We start from the raw sequence: 22,771 nt of genomic DNA on the forward strand, positions 1-22,771 counted from the left end.
TAGGCTCACCCAGGTGGAAGTTTGATTCTCAAGCTGGTCTCATCCTACAGCTCCCAGTGACAATGGAACAAGGGCCTGAACAACAGCTCTTCCTTGAGAGGGCCTCAGAGGATTGGCAGAGGTTTTGCTGCCATGGCTTGCTGTTACCTTGGCGAGGCACAGGAAAGGCTTGTTTCAGCTCACTCTCCTGCAGCTCTGCTTTGCTACTATTTGCTCTGGTATTCGCAAAAAAAGTCAGATTCACTTCACACGACTCTAAGCAGTTCTTGTTTCATTTGGCTTCAGAAAATGGCTTTTAAGGCAAGGATATCCCACAGCATTCAAAACTTTTCCTTCAGGGCTTTGTCTTTACAGGAGTCAACTTTCTGAAGAGGTTAGTAACACTCAAAACACCTCTCAGGACTGTTTGCAAAGCTCTTATCTAGCATGTCATGTTGGACTACTTAGATCTTGCTCCTGCAGAAATTTATATGCACAGATAACTTAAGAGGAAAAAAAGCAAAATATACAAGGATTGTTAATATTTGTAACAAAACAAGACAAAACCTCTGATATTTCCCGATTCTGTGGATCAGGAAGATTTCTTCTCCAGAGAAAAAAAGAACTGTCAGGTTATGGACTTTCTTTCTAATCTCTGAATGATCAAATACTTCCCAGCCAGCACTTACTGGGCAGTAACAACAGTTCTTGTAGTCATACTAATACCAATTATTATGGTAATGTCCACCAGTTCTGTGAATGTTTGTGTGTTCTTCCCAACACTCTCTTCTCTTCACCTATCTCATAAAACAAGCGTGTTTGTATTTCTTCCAGGGGGCTTTCCTTAAGTCAGGAACAAAATTGCTTTGCTACCAATGTAACTGGTTACACTCCAGTTTAAAAAAAATCTGAGACTTCCTCAAAGACAAATGTGGCAAGACAACATCCTTCTCTGCCCCACCTGGTGCCAACAGTAACACAACTGACAAGTGAGGTTTTCCCCGGCAGCCCCAGATACTCAGCCTGTGTAAGCTTTATGTATCAAAACCCTTGACCCCGGGATAAAAAGTGGCAGAGAAAGAAGTTTAGACAAGTCTTTATGTGGCTGAGGACACAAACCTGAAGTACCAAAATCTCTCCACTTCTTAATGGACACTTAGGACACCACATCCACAACACAGAATGAAGCTGTTTGTTTACCTCCTCCTACTGGACAGTTGCAAATTCTCTGTATCTTAACCATTTGAATTAGGGTAGGATCTAGAATAACCAGTGTGATACAGATCACCAGCAAGGGTCATTGCTGATTTACCTAGAAAAGCTGTAGGACCACATACACCAAAATAAAAAGCACCTTAACTTTACCACTGCAGATAAAGTTGCAATACTCCTTAGGATTTATTTTTTTTAAATTATGGTTACTTCTGATGTGCCGGTGAGAAGTTTGCAATTAACAGCCAGGAAGAGGCATCATTCCAACCATTTCCAAAACAGTTACTGCCTCAAAGATGGTATCACCAATTCCTTTGTCAAAGCATCCCAAATACCAAACACGGGAAACAATTTTGCACCACACAAATAAATTCACCAAGAATGGGACTAAGACTGGCAGCTCTCACACAAATCTCTTAACCAATTATCTCTACTGTTACCATGTCACCTTAGGTAAGACACATTAATTTTTAAAAGCCAAATAATTTGATTATTGCCGGTCTTTTAATATCATCAAGGTTCTTTAGAACACTGAGACTGGCAGAAGTTCCAGCCTTATGGGAACGTGACAGGTTAAACGCACAGCAAAGAAGAAAAACCTAAACAACATTAGCAGAGACCCCTGAAACTGGAGAATTGTTTCAGTCCTGAGCAAGCGTGCAGTACTGTCCTCACCTCAATTCTATCATTCCCTGATCAGTGCAATTCCTCCAGAAATATGCCCCTCCTCTCTGCTGCCCCTCAGGAATTCCCTTCATCCTTCTTCAGAAGAAGAGTCACTATGAATGACATCTCCCTAAGAATATCAAACCACATTATCAAAATGTTATCATAAACAGGAATTAAAACAGGCAGTATTTGTCACTTCAATCTGCTAAATACAGAATGAACACTGTATTAACATGACACAACCAGTCCCCACCCTGACCTCTTCAATTACATGTCATGCCTCTTTTAAGCCTCTTAATTTCCTTGTACTTTATGAATTCTCCAGAGTAGGAATTCAGCCTTCACTTCTGCATAGGGACAGTCACACACACATTGTGTGGATCCAGATATAAATAATGAAATTGAATTTTGTTCCAGCGGCTGTTTCTTTCCAGGCCACCGCTCCAGACACTGTAGCAGCTGAAAAACTAATCTAGAATTCAGATTATCCAGCAAGCAACTGTATCCTGATCAACAGTTCAGCAAAATCACAGCAGTGCCCCACTCCTGCTAGGCTGACAGTTCCTTCTTGAGTGATTTTAAGATCCAGTCTTGCACTACTAAAAACCCACCGATCTCAATTCAAATAATGCTGCTTTGCTCTCCCATCTATTTGCACTAAAGGATCCTCCATTTCCTCAAGGCACTGTTCTTCCTTTATCCCCCCTTAAAAAAAAAAATCACAGCAAGCCATGAAGAGTAGGGCTGAGACATCATGAAGTAGGAAGCTATGACATCATATAAAACCCCCACACACCAACACTGAAACTGACTTGTTTAGAAGAAAAGCACCTGCTTAAATTCAGCATGCCCCAAAAAAATTAGGACGCAAGCAAAGCCACACATAGGAAATTTTTTTCTATCCCGCCCTTACCAGTTCTGTGAAGAGACATCAAGAGCCGTCCCGGAGGCCACAGCCACTGCCTGCAACGAGATTTAAATCCGCGTGACTGTGGCTCTTTGCTTCCTTGGATTTACATCAGCAGGTACGAAGAATTACATCTGCCTCCTGCTCTGCTTCTAACATTTATTATAGCTGACAATCACAGGGCCTGCAGCACGCCTATTTGTGCCCATTGCCTAGAGGATACTGCCAGGATATTTCCATCTGTGTTTCGTGACTGCTCCTTCCCCCCAGCCAGACAGGAGACAGACTGTCTCTCCCCCGGGGCACCTCCGAAAAGGCGCAGGCGTGGAGAGCAGATGAGTATGGCAGAGCAGGACCCCCGGGAGTCGCAGCCACGGGCAGGTGAAGAGGCGGGTTAGAGGAGAGGTACATCCCGGGGAGCAGGGGGAGCGCAGCCGGGGGAAGCGGAGCGCAGGGAGAACGCGCCCCGACGGGGCAGCCCAGCGTGAGACACTCCCCGCAGCCAGACCCTGCGTCAGCGCGGCCGGTCGCGGAGCCTTCCTCGGGCCGGGGTCCCTCCCTCCTCCCGCGCCCCAGGCCGGCGAGCGGAGCCGCGGCCGCGCAGCCCGCCCCGCACACAGCCCCAGCAGCGGGGCCGCCCCGGCCGCCGCTCCGCCCGAGGGGCCAGCAGGGCAGCCGGGTGCCGGGGTAAGGTGTGCGCGGGGGGCGCCGCACAGGTGGCGCAACCGCTCCTGGGGAGCGCCCCCGGCGCGGTGGGAGGTGTGGGGCTGAGAGCCCCGGGGGGCGAAGGGCGGTCCCCGCCCGCCCTGCCCGGCACCCACCTGCTGCCGCCGCCGCCGTCCCCTCAGGGCGGGCGCCCGGCCCCGACCCGGCGGCCCCACACGCCGCTGCCGGGGCGCATGCGCGGGAGGCGGCGCGCGGCGCGGCGGGGGCTGTAGGCCGGGAAGCGCGGCCCGGCAGGCGCGGGGAAGGCGCCGGGAAGGCGCTGGGATGGCCCTGCTCGCACGGCCTGCAGGGACACGCACCGAACGGCCCAAAGCGTGATCGGGCCTCACGACGCTGTCACGGAGTCACAGAATTAATTAGGTTGGAAAAGCTCTCTGAGATCATGGAGTCCACCCTCTGACCGAACACCACCATGCCAGCCAGCCCATGGCACTGAATGCCACGTCCAGTCTTTCCTTATAACACCTCCAGGGACGGTGACACCACCACCCTATCTAGTCATCCCTTCTGTGAAATTCCTCTTAATGTCCAACCTGAATCGCCCCTGGTCCAGCTTAAGGCTGTGCCTCTTGGCCTGTTGCTCCCACCTGGCTACACCCTACTTCCAGGTAGTTGTAGGGAGTGACAATTCTCCTAAACATCCTCTGCAGGCTCAACAGCTCCCTCAGCTGCTCCTCATCAGATCTGGGCACCAGACTCTACACCAGCTTCACTGCCCCTCTCTGCTCTTGCTCCAGCACCTCACTGTCCCTTCTGAACTGAGGGGCTCAGAACTGGACACAGGTGTGGCCTCACCAGCGCTGAGCACAGGGGGAGAATAAAGAGCTGAACAGTCGAGAGCTGCTCCTGAAGCACCACTTGCTGACCTCCTCCCAACAACCAAGCAGAGGGGAGAATTACATCTCTGGCTGTTGCCACTGCCAACTCTGCAGGAAAGTAGAAAGTCAGGTCCCAAACCAAGGAGTGGAAGGCTCCTAAAGGATTTGTTCATCATGCCAATTTTCTAGGAGGATGACTTTTCCTCTGCACCAATGTTACTCATTTTAGAATTTCAAGGAAAACAAGTCCAATGGCTCTCAGCTGGCAGCCTCTACCTGACAAATATTTTATTTCCAATTATCAGAAAAGATACTGTTTCTCCTCTCCGCACAGGCTTGGTTGGCTTTTTTTTAAGGAGGAAAGAGGACCAAAAAAGGAGGACTTACGCATCTGTCTGTTTTCTTTCTTGGCTATCGGTTTGAGTAATAGCCTGAAAATGATGAGGGTTCAGTTAGAGTTATCCTTTTCAAACAGATGGCTAATTAAATGTTAATAGCACAAGCAAGCAGGATGTTTTAAACACCATCAAACTCACAAATGTTTGAGACATTTTGAATGCCATATTCTAAGGGCAAGGTAAAGCCAGAGCAATCTCGATGGAAGATCACAGCCTGAAGCTTCCCACTGCTCTTAACTACTTAATAAGGACAAGCCTTATTAAAACATACAGTATTTTAAAAACCTCTTTCAACAAGGATGACCTGAAGAACAGCAGGTAGCCTCTTTCAGTTAGTTCTGCTTTTTTAAATTCTCTTTAGCAACCACACTTCAAAAATCATCAAGTAATCCTTATCAAGTCACCTCTGAGGGTCTGAATAAATAAGAGTCCAGAGAGAGAGCTTTTTTACTGCACTGAAGCAGAAGAAATGTTCCGTGAGGTAATAACACTGGAAGAAGAGGTAAGGGAATTATTCCAGATTAAGTCAAAGGGAAAAGAATTTGATCCACTACTAAATGTCCAGTAAAGCACAGACATTACAAAACAGATCATTTGTGTCAGAAATAAAACTGAAGTTCTTGAATTTCTCTGCCATTCAATGAATTCCAGTATCTGTTTTCTTTCCTTATCAGACAAAACTTGTTGTAGAGAACAACTTTCACATGCCTGAGTCCACCTGCCATTCATTATCAAGCACCTACAGCCAAGGACCACAATCCCAATGTCCTACATGAATGTCGGGCAGCAGCAGGCATTGCTCTTTAACAGCTGGCAGCGCCCTGTGAGGGGCCAATGAAGGAGCTGTGATAAAGTTACCTTGTCACAACTGAGCATTTCTCAGTAACTCAGCACACTATAGATGGAGGCTTGACCTCCATCAATAGTCAAAGACCTCCATCAAACAGCAAACAAAGAATGAAAAGCCCATCTGGAATCAATGCTCTGGGGGCTAAATGTCCTGTAGAGAACCAAAATAACATGACACAGTAAACAGACCTGGGTCAATAAGGCTTTTATTCTCTTCCTGTACCCACACACATTTGCAGACTATACCTAAAGTGCCAGTTCAACTTTCCCACCCATCTTGCTTTGGTATGGAATCAGTGCCGGTCGAACCTCCTCCTTCAGGAACTTTGCCACCTGTTCAAGATGAGAAAAATAAAATTAGGAAAAGGACTTGCCTCCTGCTCCCCATTTGGACTTCCTTGTCTCACTGGGGTCTCTCTTTCACAAAGACACCCAACAGTCTGGTATGTCCAGGGTAAAAAGTGTGAAGCCACAGGGAAGAAAGATAAGAAAGCCAAGGAAATCAAAGGAGAAAAATGTGTCTTCCTTAGTAGTATGGCTAGAGTTATATCATATATACACTCTGTAGCAAACAGTGCACATATTGTATACAAAAGGAGGCAGGATTAAACTACACATTGCATTACAACCCACAGCCTCTTTCCACTACTTTACCTGTTGAGGAGCACGTCCAGTGAAGGAGGAGGGATCCAACAGGCTTTCAAGTTGTTTATGGATAGGGCTGAAGTAAGGATCAGCACGGACACGGGCAATGAAGTCATTATCACCCCCTTCCTGTTTCACAACAGCTGCTGCTTGCTGAGAGAGAACACGAATTTTCTCATGGCAATCCTGTAGGTACATGGAGAGGGAGATGGAAAAATAAAAAAGTCATTCCATTGCTATTGACAGCACGTGTTCCTCTCACCTTGGTGGGAGGAAAAAATATCGAAGTGTATTGCCCTGGACAGTGCAAAAAGAAGATGCAGTTTTGACTGCAGTGCTTCACATGCCACTACATTAAAAACAAGATTTTCTTCATCCTTTCACATCTGCCCTTTGAGGCTGAAACAGTCCAAATGTCACATACATTCCCTGCTGAGCTATAACATAAACTAATGACACTGGAATAATTTATACTTCTTCAAATTTCCCAAATATTCTTAGGAGTCATTCTAGGGTTTGGGATTTTTCCAATTGTAAATAATGTAAAACCTCTACAGATTTTGAAAAGGGAAAAGAAAAGAATGTGCCCAACTTAACAAGCAGTGAGACTTTGCAAACTATGCCCTACATAAGGACAGACTGTGGAAAAAAACCCATTCCTTTGGAATCAACTGGTAAGAACAAGGGAACCCAACTGTAGTCAGGTACCACTTGCAAAATCAGCTATTGCCATGCTGGTCCTAAAATACAGCCATGTGACTGCATTTACAGCTCTGCAGGAATCTTCTCCTTGATCTACAATTAGGACAAAAATAATCCTGCTTCCTGTATTTAAATGTCATTTTGCTTCACCACTGACCTGCCTCGGGTGAACACATCTATCTTCTGGATATTTAGGGAAGAGATCTGTTTAGTAGTGGGGAAAGGAAGTGAGTTTTAGTGCTATGAGGTGGGAAAGCCTAGAAAATGTGCTGTTCCAAGGTTCCTAGCACACAAAACCAGAACATATGAATCTGAATATGAACACCTTCTGCAAAGGTACTAAGCCCTATGGGTATGTAATTAAACATCACCAGAAAGAAGGCAGGTCAACAAGAGACACAAATGAATCACAGAATGTGATTCACATGATGTGACCCTTAATGATTTAGTCAGGAAGCTTACTCACTGACCCACTGACATCAGAAACACAGGGGGGAAAAAAGAGGAAAAAAGGATGTTTCTAAACTAATATGATGAGTGATTTGCCACAACTGTTTCAGAAAACTCAAAAATATTATGCTCAAAGCTTCTATCAAACCCTTTCATTATTCTTGCAAGTTTCACTTCTATCCTTGATGTGGAAACAATCACAGAAGGAAAAATTATTATCTAAAAGGTAAATGAAAAGAAGGTGTTTCATTAAGATGGAAATTTGATTATCAATTTTGACCTGAACTGTGAAATTAAACAATAAGGAAACGTAATCTAATTGTGTCTGGGTTTATTTACTAAGGAAAATATTTAATTACCATTTGCTTGAACACAGGAAGCTGAATTAACAACTATAAACAAAGTGGTTAATATACTGTACTGAGTTAGGGAAGAATGACACATGAATGAGTGATTCAGAATGGTCTTACTTGCTTTTTTTGTTACCAGTACTGATTCACCCTCTTTTAATTTACAAGGTAGCCAACTGCCAACATGTTCCATTTAGAGAAGCCTGGCCTGTGTTCCAAGTTCCTTCAAACACTTAAAAAAGGAAAACGCCTACTAGTATCAAACATAAAAATAGGTCTCCCTCTTCTCCAGCACAGCCAGCCAGATTAGCCCAAACACACAGTGTTCCTAACAGAAAACAGGGATCTCCACAAGTGCTCTCCCCTCAGAGAGCAGAGCCTGGCTTTGCAGCACCAGTGCAATGCTATTAACTCTGTGGGAGCAGGTGAAGAGCAGAGAAAGGTGAGATAGGACAAGAGTCCAGATACATTTGTTTCTCAGGAGACAAACACCTGGCCGTAAACAAAGGTAATTTGGACATTTCATTTGTACCTGACGATTGCCCCCAGCCTTCACCATTGCCATGATTATATTCTCTGTGGCCATGAATGGCAGCTCCTGCCGGATCCTTCTCTCAATCACCTTAAATACACAAAAACAAACAAACAAACAAACAAAACAACAAAAAACAGGAAAAAAGAAAGAGCATTATAGAAAATCTATAGACAACTGAAAACTTCACAGTGAAGTTTTTTTTTCCTCTCCCTTTGAATCTCTGTGACTGGACAATGGTGACAGAATCACAGAAAAGTTTAGGTTGGAAGGGACCTTTAAAGGCCATCTAGTTCAACCACCTGCAATGTGCAGTGATGTCTTCAATAGATCAGGTTGCTCAGAGCCTTGTCCAACCTGATGCTGAATGTTTCCAGTGATGGGGCATCCAGCACCTCTCTGGGCAACCTATTCTAGTGTTTCGTCACCCTCCTTGTAATAAAACTTCTTTCCTGTATCATCTGAGTTGTCCCTCTGTCAGTTTAAAACCATTACCACTTGTCCTATTATAACAGGCCCTGATAAAAAATTTGTCCCCGTGATGCAAAGACACATCGTCATTTTGAACTTAGCTCTGGAAATCCAGATACTGAAATTGATAACACTTACAAGCCATATCTTGTATGAGACATTAGTTTGGATGTCCAAGAGTTTGGTTTTTTTAACCTGTAGTAAGTTCCGGGTCTGGATGAGATCTGTCTAGACAGTATCTTTTGCTGCTAAGTTCTACAACTCTGTTCTGTAATTAAGGGAAAAATATCCTTTGACAAGTTTTGTATTTACTCTGCTACTGGCCTCACAAGGGGCCCCTAACGTATCTCCTACAACAGTGAGAATATGGCAAGAACAGAGCAAAACTCAGAAACCATTTGAACTAACATAAAAATGTAATTCTTGGAGTGGGAGCATTTTTGTACACTTTGGTATAGTTGTAGCATTACCAAGGAGATCCATTATCTCCTGCTTTACCTTTGGATACACCACAAGTCCCTCGGAGACATTCTGCAGTGTACTCAGAATGATGTCAGCTGTGAGGAAAGCCTCAGCCAGACACACGCGCCTACAAGACACACATCAGAACCCTGGTCAGCAACAAAGCCATATTCCTGCCCACCTCAGATCGTTCAGCTTCCGTAAATAATGCTCTAAATAGCATTATTCTGGCCTAACACTGGAGCTGTTCTTTTTTTTTTTTTTTTTTTTCCTTTTTGGTCAGTGGAGAGGGAAAAGGGTGAAGGCACACATAGAAAGCTCCAAGACAATTCAGTGCTTACAGAGATAGGAAACAGGGCAGCAATCTACTGGATCTTCCCCTATGTGTTTTTTGTAGAAGTGTCTACTACTGATCCTACCCTCCAGTAGTAAGACATGCTGCATGCTATGCTGTGCCTGGCTGTGCTCAGTGGGGTATTTCCAAGGGGATCCATGCATTTGGTGAGGGCTTTCTCCAAGAAACCAGCTCCTGGTCACAAAGGAGGCTCCTGACAAAAAGCAGAGGAGGGAAACAAGAGGAGTAGTGGGAACTGAGCTGCATCAGGCAAAATGCTCTGCATCACAATGCAGCAAACATAGCATCATGTATCTGTGACACAGGGCCTGGCCCATCCTAAACTGTCATCTTTTAAAATATCCTAATTCTTGAATCTTGTGCTACATCTAAGCCCTCCAATTCTATCACAGTGCCTTAAAACAACTTTGCTGGATTGTAGATTGATTGAACTTTCTCTGGCTTGCTTTCCTTCCAGAACACTATAGCTTTAACAAGAGCACAGATTTTTATAATTGGTTAATGAAGTGGACAGATTAGTCTTTCTATTAGATGAGATGAAAATAAAATTTTAAACACTCCAGTACATCTCTCAACATTTGGTATCTATTGGGAAATAAACACACCATATCAACCAGTATGCAATTTCTTAAATTTACATTGTTTTCTGCTGGCTATGCAGCTCTTCTTTTAATGAGACTAGGAGCTGTGGAGTAAGGTCCCCCTGGGAAAAAAAATCTTCTATTTTTTCATGAAATGTTACGCAGGTATTACGTTTGTGGAGACATTTTAAAAATAACATTCTTGTCAGCAATCTTAATGCTAATCTAGCATTAATTAAGCCAAAACTGCTGTTGTTCATTGTCTCACAGGTGCCATACCTTAGAAGTCTAGAGATTTCTAAGATTCTAAGAGATCAAATTCTGCAACAGAATATGACTTTGAAATGAAAATGTTTCAAAGGTAGGTACGGGTGTTATGCAGATTTAGTACCAAATAAAACATGGAAGCACTGAATTTAATTGCTGTAATTTACTTGATAATAATTGTAGATAACTTCTGCTCAGCTCAAAATAGTTGGAATGAAGAATTATAAAACAAAGCAAAATCTGCTGAGCAATATCCTAAAGACCTGCACAGATTTTCATGAAACTTTTTAAAAAGTAGAGTATTTGTGCTCTTTCTCCAGGATCTGACTACTTCTTGCCAAGAATATTTTTCAAAATTAAAATATATTTTTTTAGATTATTTGGAGGGTTGAGGTATTGGACTATTCTCCAAAAAGTGAAAAAAAAAAAAAAAGCAGGGTCAAAAAAATGCATCCAAAATAAGGAGGAGAATTTGAGAGATGTGAGTACTGTAATACTGTCCTATTGAAACAGGAAGACTACGAAAGCAATTTATTACCCTGGCTTCTGTATCCCTCCCTTTCACTGCTGGTTTTCTTTACAGAAGATCTTGACATTAAAAAGAACCTAACAGTTTTTATCTGATGGTACAGAGAAAACCAGTTTGTAGTCCCTGGGTTCTATTGAGACTGCTTTTTGTCAAGGTGGTATCTTGTGGGTTTAGTCTAAAGGCAGTATTTTCTAAAGAGGCAAGAGGACTTTTCTGCACAAGGCCACCTGCAGAGCGCAATCTGAACAGACCTGTTGGCACTGTCATCCAGCGTTCGCTCAAACCACTGCACGGCGGCCGTTTGGAGGGGATCCATCACCAGCGTCATCAGGTGCCGAGCGAGGCTGCAGCAGCGCTCCGAACGCATCGGGTTCCTCTTGTAAGGCATAGCACTTGAGCCTGTCAAAGCAGGAAAAGGGATGCAAACAGGGCAACAGAAGAAGGGAAAAGAGATGAAGGTCCTCCCCCAGGAAAGAAAAATGTGTCAGGAATCATAGTTTTGACTAAAGCTTCAAAATACAACAGTTTTCTATAATAACAAAAATGACACCACCATTTTCCCCTTCAGATCAGAAACATCTAAATGTGAGCAAAGAAAAAGTGAGATGACATTTCTGCAATTCTGCAAAACGGAAGTCCTACCACATAAAAGGGACAAACTGTTGTACTCTTCAATGTAGTATTTAGCACCATCTTCCTAGGCTACCCGTGGCAATCTTAGCAGTGTTCGAGCCTCCATCTGCTCAGTAACACTGTCCTTCAAAGTCAGATGCTTACACTGCTGCCTGTTGCTCTAGGGAAGGGGTATTAAAATCATGCACAGAATGTAGAACGGTACAAGTACCACACAGGTGTAAGGCTTAATTTGCTGATTCAATTCTATACAACTATTTAAGGTACCCAAACTTTCTTTCAGCCGAGAGCCAAAACACTACACTTCCTTTTCCCTTTCCAACAGTGTCAGAATCATATCATTGGTGTTCTTCTGGCAAGGGTGCAAGGGTCCACCCTAGTTTAATTGTTCCTAATTTGTTTGCTTATAAAGATCAAAATGCTGAGTTGGGCTGAAAACCTACTTTCCAGTCAGCCTCATGAGGACTGGAAAACATGAAGCACTCCTCAGAACCAGGCCCGCCTCTCCAGGCAATGGGACATACATGGCTACATTTTAATTACTTACTATCCACAAACCTTTAGGTAAGGCGTTTTTTCTTTTTCCTTCCCCCCTGCCCTCCTTTCCTTTTCTTTTAAAAGCATTGAAAATACTAACAATGTCAAGTCCAGTTAATTTAAAGCAAATTCTGTCAGTAACATTTTTAAGTTTGTGTAAAAGGCCACACCAACATAAATGAAAAGACACATACACCAGTCCAGGAAAATTCTCTCATCCCTTACCAATCTGGTCTTTCTCAAAAGGCTCCTCTATCTCCTTCAGGTTGGCCAAAAGACGAATGTCAGTGCAAATCTAGAAAGCAAGCATGAGAAATTAACAAAACAGAACTAAACTGACACCCACCAATGTATCTTAGTGTTTGTGCTCTCGGAGAATCTTTGCATCTATGTGCAAGAAGTAAACTGGGGGCAGTGGAAACTTTGACAAAAAATTGACACTGCAATCATACTTCCTGTCCTAAAAACGTTTAGACATTTTTATACAACACAGAAAACAGCATGTCCACTGGATTAGATGGGAACAGGACTCCAACAAGGGCAAATGTTTGCAGGAAACAGAAGACAGATCAGAAGAGAACACTGAAAATGCATAACAAAATTGCACAGTGGTTTGCAAAGACAGATAATGTGTGCTCACTGAACTGGGAAAAAAACAAAACAGAAGAAAATACCACAGATCACTTTAGCCCAAGAGGAGGAAGAAGGAGGGAACAGACATAAATCAATGAAAAGAATCCACAAGGACAGAGAGAATAACACCATTATCAGAAAGGCAATTAACTAGAAGGAAATGGTGAAATTTAAGAACTCATACACCACTAGGAAAGACATTTACTCTAATTGGATCAATTTAGCATAGATTAGACTAATATCTGGTGTGGGAGTTGTTAACCCATTTTAGAATCTGCTCAGTTAACTTGCTTTACTTGTCACTGGTTTTAAGATCCTCGAGATTTGAGTAACAGGCACATACCCACCGTCGGACTTTCACGATCACAAAGAAGACAGCTGAACAAGGAACACCAATATTTCTTGAGCAGAGCATTCTGCACCAGAGCACCTTCTCTTCAAGATCTGAAACATTTCTCCCTCTTCCCAATGTTTACAACTTGGGTGCTCACCTTGTGTATAGAAGCCCCCAGACTAGCCAGCACAGCCAGGACTCCAATATCCACCTTGCGACTGTAGGTCTGCCCAGTGACCATGTAAGCCCTAGAAATAAGCACAGAACTTGAGTGTTCCAGACAGACACAACAGCACTGCAAGACTTTGAGCAAGCAGTGACATGGCTCTTGAAACGGAGGGCTGTCATTCTGCTGGATGAGAACAGCTTTGGATTCAGGCTGTCAGTTTCTTGGGGCAGCATGCAGGTGGGAGAGAGGTGAACAGAGGAAAAGGGACAGCTGTGCTTTGACAGGGAGACAAGAAGAAGTGGCCTATTTAAGAGGTGAAGTTTCATGTGGGAAGATGCAACTGGGATGGAAGATGGCAAGGGGGAATAAGCGTACACAGCACAGATGTCGGTTTGGCAGCCAGGGGAATCTGGGCCAACACTACCAGCAGGAGTCACACACTGCTAAGAACGCGTGTTACATACCGCTTGAATCCTGCCTTCTCAGTCACTAATCTGTCCAGTTCTTCAACCTTGGGATAAAGTGAAAAAAACCCAGAGCTCAAAATACAACTCAGCAAGGTCAGCAAGAGCAAAAATGGTCTTTGCTTTTCTCAGTTTACTGTTAAAAAAATCTTCTACTTTCTGTGAAACATCCCTTCCCAAATGCTGGTTACTTTCACAGAGCCCCAGAGGGATCAGGGTGACTTTGTAAATTTAATGTGAGAATCTCAATGTTCCCTCAAAGAAAACATCATTCCAGGGCAGAAAATTGCCAAGACTGTATGTCCCCACCCTGGGCTGTCTGACATACTTTACTGTGGTCTCCCTCAAAGAGCTGCAAGAAGCTGGCTTGAGTGCCAGTGGTGCCTTTCACACCCCGGAAGCGCAAGTCATCCCGAGCCCGCTCCAGGTTCTGCAGGTCCATGCATAAGTCTTGAATCCACAAGCAGCAGCGTTTCCCCACAGTGGTGAGCTGGGCAGGTCTGAAAACAATCAAGTACACAACATGATTCATTGAGAATTTGCCCAAGCACCACACTTCACTGCTGAGCCTGCCATTAGGAGTTCCCTACAGATTCAGCTCTATTGGCTCATTTGAGCAGAAATTAAGAGGATTTTGCTTAGGCAGAAGGATGTACCAATGTCAGCAGTGAATGGTACTGAAGATGTAATCATCTCTTTCAGGAATTAGATGGAATTACGTTACCAGGAAACAGCAATTCGATGTCACAGTGCCAGGCGGGCGCCCCCTGCCGGCCTGCAGGGGCTGTGCCAGACTGGGGGTGCATTTGTCCCCCACCCCAATTCTGCTCACCCAGGGCATGGGGGGCACCCTGGCTGACTTACAGCACTGGTGTGAACTTCTCAGCACAGACACATCGGCATTCACTTTGTGATTTTAAATGATCCCGCTCAGGAACCTTTGCCTCTTATATATAGAAATGTGTTCCTCAGCCTCTGGGCAAACACGCTTCAACAATACTGTCAAGCCAACACTTCCTTTAAGACCTCTACCTTGGAATAAGTAACTGCAAGATTCAGGTACAGTTCAGTCCCCCTGAAAATGATTTGAGGCAAAACCAGGGGTGTTTCTGGAAATCACTTTCCAGAAAGTGAAATATTTAAAATTATCCACATGAACTCCAAAGAAAACCTCTATACTACTTCAAAAAATCACACACACATGAACAATGTGCTCCTGATTAAGCTCAGACATAAAAAAGGAAGCTTGTAAGATCTGGAAGCAGGGACAGGCAATCCAGGAGGAATACAAAGAAACTATTCAACACTGCAGAGATGGGGCAAGGAAAGTCAAAACCCACCTGGATGAATTTAGTATGGGATGTGAAAGACAACAAGACAGGCCTCTGCAAGTACATAAGGAGGAAAAGGGAAGGCTAGGGAAAACATGGAAGTGATTGTGAACGGAGTAAAGGCCCTGCTGACAAACGACACAGAAAAGGCTGAGACATCAATTACGATTTCACCTGGTATACACTTCTTGAACACTCCTCTGTCCTCTTTCTAAAAGCCCAAACAAAACTAACACAGATACTCCTCCAAAAAGCTGTAGATGAAGAGGGCTGTAGGGCTAGAAATGATGGAACCGACGTTGCATTTACAGCAAGACGATAAATCAGAGACCTGATGTTTTCTCTCCCCTTTGGGAGAAATGTTGAAGTGCCAGACACCGAGTCTGACACAACCTGTGCTTAATTCTCCTGCCTCTGCTGCTCCCTATCAGTGGGGCAGAAGACCTCATGGTATAGGCTTAGCTCATGGTATAGTTTAATGCTTCTGAAAACTGTCTTCATGAAGCAGGAGATTAAACTACCCCAAAAACAGAACCACCCAGATCTCATTATCCTTTGACTCGGCATCTGTAAGAACAAGTAGCCATTAACAAAACTTTCTAGGCTGCAGCGGAAAATAACTTAAAAAAACCCAAAGAAAATCTGACTGGAAGACAGGCTTAGTGCAACTCCCAGTCATGCTTTTTTGAAACAGCCCAGAACATGCACATCTGTGTTTGCCTGGAAGTTACCCTTTAAACGAAGCTGTGTTGAAGCAAGTGCTGACAGCTAGTCAAAGCAAGAGTCCAATTTCCTGAACAAGCCTGGAGTCAGGCACATACGCCTTTTCTGAACCACCAACAGGTCAGAGATGGGAAAAGGATGGCGAAAGAGCAGTAGCAGGTCAATTTAATCAAAGCACAGACAACAAAAAGAAAGCAAAGGCTGACGGCTACTTACTGGTAGTGAGTGAAGCCCAAAGCAGGCATGTCAGCATACTTCTCAGCAAAGTCGGCCAGCCGGCTGATCACCCTGGCGAGCTGGTGGAAGCAGGAGGGATAGAAAAGAGGTGGAATGAGAGAGGGAAAAACCCCAAACAACACAGCAGAAATTCGCATGCTTAGCATTTCTCACAATATTGTGAGAAAAAGGGGAGGGAAACCACTGTGCAGGAAGGGGCAGTTGTGCAGGGAGGGACCTTGAGGACAACTGTGCAGCCCTCTCTAACTGTAGAATATGGTGTGTTTCAGTTCTTCAGGGCATGCATGCAATTTCTGCTTGCTATAAAACTCAAGCAAGAGCTCACACAAGTCATTGGATTTGAGCCCAAACTAGTCTAATCTTCGTGCCCAGCCCAATACTGCAGTTGGTTCTTCCTTGGGTATTTTCTTTATCCCTGGAATCGGTCAGGAATAAAGCTGCTTGGGTTATAACTGACACACGTACAGTCCAGGGCAAATTGGATGCCAACTCACTCACGTCAGACAGACACCACTGCACTACACTCCAGCTATATTTGACCTAAGAAAATTTTATTATATAGTTTCTTGAATGCTGACAGACTTCTAGGAACACAGCTAAGGATAAGACTAAGATAATCCTGAAAGCAATACAGCTGTATTGCTGTGTAGGACCTGTGGCACAGATAAACAAGGAGCTGCTTATAATTCCCACTGTGAGCCAAAAAGCTCTGGGAAAAGACTTGAGAAAGGAAAGGAAGGGAACTTCACTTTTTTGAGAACAACCCAGACAGACAACTCCTCCTAGCTTCCCACAGAGGTTTAGGAAAACCCAAGTTAAACACAGGCTATGCACAGGATATGAGTGCTTGCCAATTCTGAGACACTGCAGAAACACCTTCTCACCTTTGGTAGCAGGAGGTTAAACCCATCACGGAGGACAATCAAATCCTGAAAGAAGCAAAAAAAGGAACTTTGGGCCATGTTTAAAGGACCAGACATAACAGTTTCTCTCAGAGAGGACACAGATTATACTTCCTTGATTCAAAAGTCTCCTCTTAAATGATTTGCTTTCCTTCTTGTAACAGAGATTGCACTGAACTTGCCTATGACAAAAATGCTGGATCCACCATTGCTCCTTTTATACTGTCCATGGAAAGTCATAAGTGGTGGAAGACCTGATTCCACCAAGTACCTATGGATGATTATTTTGAGGTCTTGGGACTGCCTATGGAATAACAGACTAAATCATATGGTCCCAAGTGGAAAATACAGGCACTGTAGGTTAAAGGCAGCAGGAAAGTAAATAGGCTGATGAGACACCAATTGTCTTTACTCCTTCTTTTGAAACTGAGGTACAGCTGGGCACAGGTGTCACAAGAAAGGTGATATTACCCAAAAGCTAAACATGTTTGCAAAGAAGTAGAGAAAAAATAAATCACACAGCAGCTTCTCATGCAACAAAAGCAGCTGTGAAGTTGCAATGGCTGGAACAGTGGAACAGCAACGTATATTGAGAAATAAGGCTTCAGTTTGTGCTCTGTTGTAGACGAGGGGTTCTTCACAAATATTTTACAGCTCTGTAGAATGGTAGTACTTCCTTTTTCACTTAACACACTGATCCATTCTCTTCACTACTGAAAAGCTTGTTTTCCCCTGAATTATGCAGGGGTTCCAAGTAGCAATTGAAAGCTCAGGGACGTTGTTCTGTAAGTCAGTGAACTCTTGCCACAGGGGTGTAACTGATAAAAATCACACAGTTCACATGTTTCTTCATGTGTTTGCAACTCCCCTCTTATCTCCTTGAATATTTAACATGCAAGCAGAGGTTAGGGAACAGTTTCCAGATAGATTTTACTTCACATGAAAGGAAAGAAGGCAAGTGGAGCTTGCTTTCCTAGGGTAGCCACGTTAAAGAACTGAATTAACTTCAACAGTAAAATTAACAAAAATGACTGAAAAATCCACGTAATATTTTATAAAGAGCTATAAAACAAACAACTGTAGCTTTGTTTTACCCAGCTCAGCAGGCAGGGAACTGGAAATACACCATTACCGTGTTATCCCCTACGTAGCAGGAAGTTGCTCCAAGGTGGATGATGGCTGCAGCTTTCGGACAGCAGTGGGCAAAGGTGTGCACGTGGGCCATCACATCGTGACGCAGCTTCTTCTCCTCCTCTGCTGCCATCTTGAAGTCAATGTTGTCCAGATTTGCTTCCATCTCCCGTATCTGCTCATCAGTGATTGAAAGCCCAAGTGACTGCAAGGGGAAAAGAACTTTCATTGTATTTTCTCTTTACCAGCAAACTGAGACAGAAGCTGTTTAAATAATTTACTCCCATCTGACATCTTCCAGAAGTGTGACAATTTGGTATAAACCAGCTGTAACAGCAAATGCTTTCATTCTAGGGCTCTCCAGCCTTTCCCAATAGCACAGGACAGTGTTCATTCTCAGATGTTCCCCTTGGGCTTCGTACCTCCCTCAATCATGTAACATTCCTGTGAAAACTATGAAAATTGAAGTACATGGGGAAAAGTGATAGAAAAATAGTATAGTTTAAACTTGTTTTAATGAAGCTTACCTTTTGGGTAAAGAAAAATCCAGCTAACATGTGACTAAATAGCTTGTGTCAGGAAAAACTCTCCGGACCACAACTAAACATACACAACTGTAAACAGGGGGCTCAAAACATATGGAAAGGTGTATATGTTTTATATGTTTGTACCTTTTCAAAAGTCCTGTAGTACCTCATGTCAGACTGAATATGAAACCTCGTGAAATCAGTAACTTGGTCTGGAAGAAGGAGATGAATGCTCCTAGTTCATGTTTGAAAATAATTGCTAGAGCTTTTTAGCAAGGTGACTTGAAAACAAAGTTATCCAACCACAGATTATACACTGGTGTAATCCACTAAGATGAGAAAAATGTCTTTTCATGATGCTGAGAAATTAAAAGTCTCACAATGAACTTGGTATTACTGCCTTTTCCACATTAAAATACTATTGTCCTGTGCATGAGTGATGAGAAATCACCAACCAGGAGGCTTCCAGGATTCGAAGTTTTTAAAAAACTGGTTCCGTTCAGAATCAAACTGACTGAAAAAATTGTTTGCAGATATGGAACCTGGAACTGAAGAAGACAGCAAGTGAAGCAGATATGCTCTCAAGGACCTCATCAGATAATGAGTACCCAAACTTATGCTGCCACAAGCATATACATTCCCGTGAATGTCCAGCTAAATGGGGAAAAGCACCTGGCCCCAGACTGCTGCCTTTGAGGTGCACCGGTATAGACTGCAACTGCCTAAAAGCACAGGCAGCTCAGCAGGCAATAATTCTTGTGCCTAGATTAAAATCTCATGCCTTGCTCAGACATCTGTGATCCTTTGGGAAAAGCTGACCACAGTACACAGTCATACAGAGAGGAAAGAAATAACCCCCAAGAGGGACGACTCGACGTAGAACATGTGCAAGGCAGGGTAGTGCCAAGACAAATGTCGTCCTCATCTGTCCACAAACAACGTGTGAGTCTCTTCCCTATGAGCTTTTGCTGATACTGGCAGTACCTCGGGAAGAAAACGAACATCCTTCAAATCCGTGTACCTAAGAAAACCAAGCAGGAAAACTACGCAAGGAAGAACACAAGGTTTTCCCCAAAGCACCAGAGGTCAGTGATGAACTCTCTGGACTGTGCTTTTAGGGTGTCATTCTTCTGAGACGGTCCCAATATTTTGATGTGCCACTCCAACAGCTATGTCTGTTGATCACTTTTCCTAAAGGACGGGGCAGAACAGGTGGATGACGTGGCACAGCTCCTGCACACAAAATCAGAACACCGCGTTGTTCATCATATAAAGAACATATGACAGAAAAACAATGAAACTTAAACTGGACAGAAAAAAACTGATGGAGGGTTACTAAAGAAAGAGAGGAAACATTTATATTTCATATGTGCAAAACATATTATAAGTCGGTTTGATGCTGCAGGATGTCAAAGCTAATTCTACAAAAAGGGAGAGCTCCAAGAAGTTTGTACTTGACTTTCAAATACAATTAAGTCAAGAATTCAAGATAAAAAGTGTTAACAGAAGAATCATCAAACAAAGAAATTTATGCAAAAAATTAAACTAGTGTTTTGGGATGAATATAAATTCAGACACCTCAACTCTTAACCCAAACTTTAAATGCTGTCAGTTGGGAAAATAAAAGTTTTTCTTACTAATGCCACACTTTGCTAAGCCTGCTCTTTCAAACTCCTGCTATTGCCTGCTGAAAGGAGCAAAATACTGTATAGACTTTCTGCCAAATTCAGTTTCTACTGAAATAATTCTTCCATTCTTATCTCACATACTCCAAGTGGACCACTTGAAAACTTCACCTATTAAGCAGAGTGAATATTGAAGCCATCTGCCCGGCCCTATACTTCACGTAAAAATTTTATCACTAAGCTGCATGTCTTCTGTCATACTACTCCCTGCAACTTTAAGAAAACCTATGATTAGACCTTCCTAGATCTGATTTATCAGAAGACAAAAGTACTGCCCACAGTTCATTTGTTATTGTTTGGTTTCTAGTGTTTCTGAAAAGATAAGCTATGTATCTTCAAAAGGAATGGCCGAAGAAGCAAAACATGAATGTCTTGGAAGTGAGGACATGTGCTGCAGTAAATTGCCATAGTTCACTTATTGCCTGGTATTTGGGTGGGTATTCTTTTTCATGGAAATACTGTGCATCTTCTATAATGAACCTAAAGAAATGGTTTGTATGTGTAACTAACTGACCACTGACAGAGATAACAGGTGCTGGAAGTAGCTGACTCTTCCTTCTTTTTAGTCCAGAGCTGACATTAGATTACAAACTGTTCTGGAATGAGGAGCCAGATAAAAATAGCAGTCTCCCTCTTCCCACTGTGAAAAGAGAGCTCAAGAAGTTGTAAGACCTATCTCTATTTTCTGGGAACAAAAGTCTGGGGTGGCAATGGGAGGCAGAGCAAGGGCCAATAGATGGGGTAGCCTGGAATTCAGAGCTTGGGAATGGAAACCTAGAAGCCCCAAACTGGGGTATTCTTCCAAGCAGATTGCTTTCTCCTATTGGGCAACTCATGTACTCTGTTCTTGAACAGAAGTGATGATTATCTGATGGAATCTATACAACTATGTTTAAATTCTCACGCTTTGAACATGCAAAGTTCCTCAAGCATGCATTCACAGTACTGACACTTCCTATGCCAGATGAGATTTGCAGCTCTCTCACTCCAGCATCTGAACTGACAAAATCAGGCATGCCCTACTCTGGAAGGTGACTCCTATTTAGCACAGCTGTATAATTGCATCTTCAGCTTCTGAAACATCATATTTGGTCCAACATATTCTTGATAATGCTGCTATAGTGATACGATCTTTGCATGGAGAAGGAACATGGCAATGACATTGTGCACTGTGTGTTCATTCTCCAGCATGGTGCTTCTCTGCCTTTGCGCTCATAGTAACTGCCACACCTAGAGCTTGAATTGCTTCTAACAATCCCAGGGCTTTGAAAACAAAAATTGGACCCTCTGCAAAAACAAACAGGCTCCTATTAAGTCTGAAAGCTAAAGCCATACTGTCAGAAAGCGGGGTGGTTTTGTGCCTTTTTTTTCTTTGGGTTTTATTTTTTGGGAGGGGAACACATTACAGCTTTTTCACTGTCAAAAACCTGCTAAGAGTCACAAGGAATCAAGTCAGTGCAACTTAAAAACTGTGTCCCAATTAAGATGAAATAATAGCTGTACATGTATCCCTAACTAGGACCAGAGTCAAAGTCAGAAACTTTAGCTTAAAGTGCATGTTAAAAAAGTCAACTTCATATGCTCTACTAACATAAGAGCTTGCAATCATATGGACATACTCTCAGTTGCTGCTTCCTAATAGTTGAATTAATAATACACAGTATGCAATCTTTCGTGGTATTATTTTTTTTTTTTTTTGCAGCACTCAGCCAACCAGAAACATCACGACTACTTGCAGGGTAAATGTACAGCTCACTTTGGCCAAAAGTAAACTTATCTCGGAAAAAAAGGGCTATGTGACAACAAATGGCCACAGATGCAGGGGGTGGTCCGGTTGGCACGGACAGACAGCCATCGGATTGAATGGACAGTGGACCTCACCCGTCACACCTCCTGGAAAGCAAACAGCTGAGCGCTTGGGAAGGACACCGCTGTTTGCTCAAAGGCAACCCCTCACCAAAGATTGCTTAGCGGAGCTTTTACAAAACCAATTTTACAGGGCAGGCAAAAGTGCAAGGGGGAGGCTACGAGGCGAGAAGAAATGATTTGCTGAGGGGCGGCGGGAGGGATTGTTTACAGAGGGCTGGATGATCCTGAACTCGCAGAGCCCCCGCACCCCTTTGCTCCCCGGAACGCGCCAAAGGGGCGCCTGGAAAGTTGCTCCGGTCGGTTTCCCGAGGGTAGCTCCGGGAAGGTACGGTCGGCTCCCGGCCCCTCATCTGCCAGAGCCCTTAAGGGAATCGGGAGGTGAAGACGCCCCGGCAGCACGCTCCCCCCGCCCCGGGCCGCTCCGCCCTCAGCGCCCGTCCCGCCGTTACCTTCTCAGCCTGGGCGAGGTAGAGCCAGAGGCGGCGCCAGGTGCTGAACTTCTTCCTCTCGCTGAAGTTGTAGGCCATCTCGGCGCTGGCGTAGCGCGACACCAGCGGGGAGCGGTACCGCGCCATCACGTCCTGCTCCTCTCCGGGGGCCGCCATGGCAGCGGCAGCGGTGGCAGCAGCAGTGGCAGCGGTGGCAGCAGCGGCGCAGGGCAGCGGCGGGGCCCGCGACAGCCCGGGATAAGGGC

General features: G+C 43.9%; 2 protein-coding genes across 5 annotated transcripts in view; both read right to left on the reverse strand.

Moving 5' to 3' along the window:
* The window catches only part of SGSM3 (small G protein signaling modulator 3), a 30,498-nt gene extending 24,881 nt beyond the window's left edge, over nt 1–5,617 (reverse strand). For 2 of the 4 annotated variants that reach the window (XM_038155443.1, XM_038155441.1), the window contains exons 1-3: nt 3,589–5,617; nt 2,774–2,823; nt 1,867–1,987 (exon numbers count right to left, since the gene is read on the reverse strand). The gene's annotated coding sequence lies outside the window, so the exon portion shown is untranslated. The remainder of the gene's footprint in view (nt 1–1,866; nt 1,988–2,773; nt 2,824–3,588) is intronic. The other 2 variants (XM_038155442.1, XM_038155440.1) reach the window with 1 other exon arrangement.
* A 130-nt stretch (nt 5,618–5,747) lies between these two features.
* ADSL (adenylosuccinate lyase) lies at nt 5,748–22,740 on the reverse strand. The gene is made up of 13 exons (XM_038155445.1): nt 22,527–22,740; nt 17,998–18,201; nt 16,848–16,892; nt 15,943–16,022; nt 14,001–14,172; nt 13,673–13,719; nt 13,197–13,287; nt 12,298–12,367; nt 11,154–11,301; nt 9,207–9,297; nt 8,238–8,327; nt 6,213–6,389; nt 5,748–5,891 (listed from the first exon to the last, which is right to left on the reverse strand). Exons 1-13 carry the CDS (start codon nt 22,680–22,682, stop codon nt 5,805–5,807), a joined length of 1,458 nt encoding a protein of 485 aa, XP_038011373.1. The 5' UTR covers nt 22,683–22,740; the 3' UTR covers nt 5,748–5,804.
* Between the last annotated feature and the right edge of the window lie 31 nt (nt 22,741–22,771).

The sequence above is a fragment of the Motacilla alba genome, chromosome 1A (genome assembly GCF_015832195.1).
Source record: "Motacilla alba alba isolate MOTALB_02 chromosome 1A, Motacilla_alba_V1.0_pri, whole genome shotgun sequence".
Lineage (NCBI taxonomy): Eukaryota > Metazoa > Chordata > Aves > Passeriformes > Motacillidae > Motacilla > Motacilla alba.